General features: G+C 60.4%; 1 protein-coding gene across 1 annotated transcript in view; it reads right to left on the bottom strand.

Moving 5' to 3' along the window:
* Positions 1-296: 296 nt before the first annotated feature.
* LOC102751562 (granulocyte-macrophage colony-stimulating factor receptor subunit alpha-like) overlaps positions 297-611 on the bottom strand; it is a 4,488-nt gene continuing 4,173 nt past the window's right edge. The window contains exon 3 of the mRNA XM_006774526.2: positions 297-466. Coding sequence (XP_006774589.2) covers positions 297-466 — 170 coding nt within the window. The remainder of the gene's footprint in view (positions 467-611) is intronic.

Raw genomic sequence — 611 nt, 5'->3', positions numbered from 1 at the left:
GTGGACGTATAACTATTGGTCTTTCCTTGTCTAACTATTGGTCATCATTTTCCTGTTACTGAATCTGCCTCTCCACCATCACCCTGATGACTTTCATGGACGCATGGAGCTGTGTCTCTCTCATTGGAGCTGCTATTGGGGTGCCCCTCACCTGAGGACCACCTCTCCCCACCTCCGCCCCACCCTCCCTGCATCCCAGCTGTGTCCCCCCAACCCCTTCCTGGGACCCTGGCCCTCCTACGGGGCCCTGGCGGTGCCCTCCAGCTCTCTGGGGTCTAGGGCCCTTCAGCTCTCGGTCATACACAGTCCGGCGTGCAGTGGCCCTCGCTCACCTCTCTGTGGATGTCCAGCTGGTACTCCATCTCCCAGTTGGACAGGAACATGCGGATCCTGGGCGTGTCCCACTGGATGAGGCACTGGGAGGCGTTGCAGTGGATGGTGATGTTGCCGGGGGGGTCGTAGATTTCTGGGAGGAGAGACCGGGGTGTGCCCTGTGAGCTGGGGTGTCTCCTGTGAGACCCTCCGAGGGGACACCCCGAAGAAAAGACCTGGGAAGCGAGACCCAGGAGGTCAGACCCAGAAGGTGAGAGCCTAGAGGACCATCCAGGGAC

This window comes from Myotis davidii, unplaced genomic scaffold, assembly GCF_000327345.1.
Source record: "Myotis davidii unplaced genomic scaffold, ASM32734v1 scaffold5448, whole genome shotgun sequence".
Classification (NCBI taxonomy): domain Eukaryota; kingdom Metazoa; phylum Chordata; class Mammalia; order Chiroptera; family Vespertilionidae; genus Myotis; species Myotis davidii.
The sequence above is the reverse complement of the archived record's forward strand: the minus strand, read 5'-3'. Positions and strand labels throughout refer to the sequence as shown.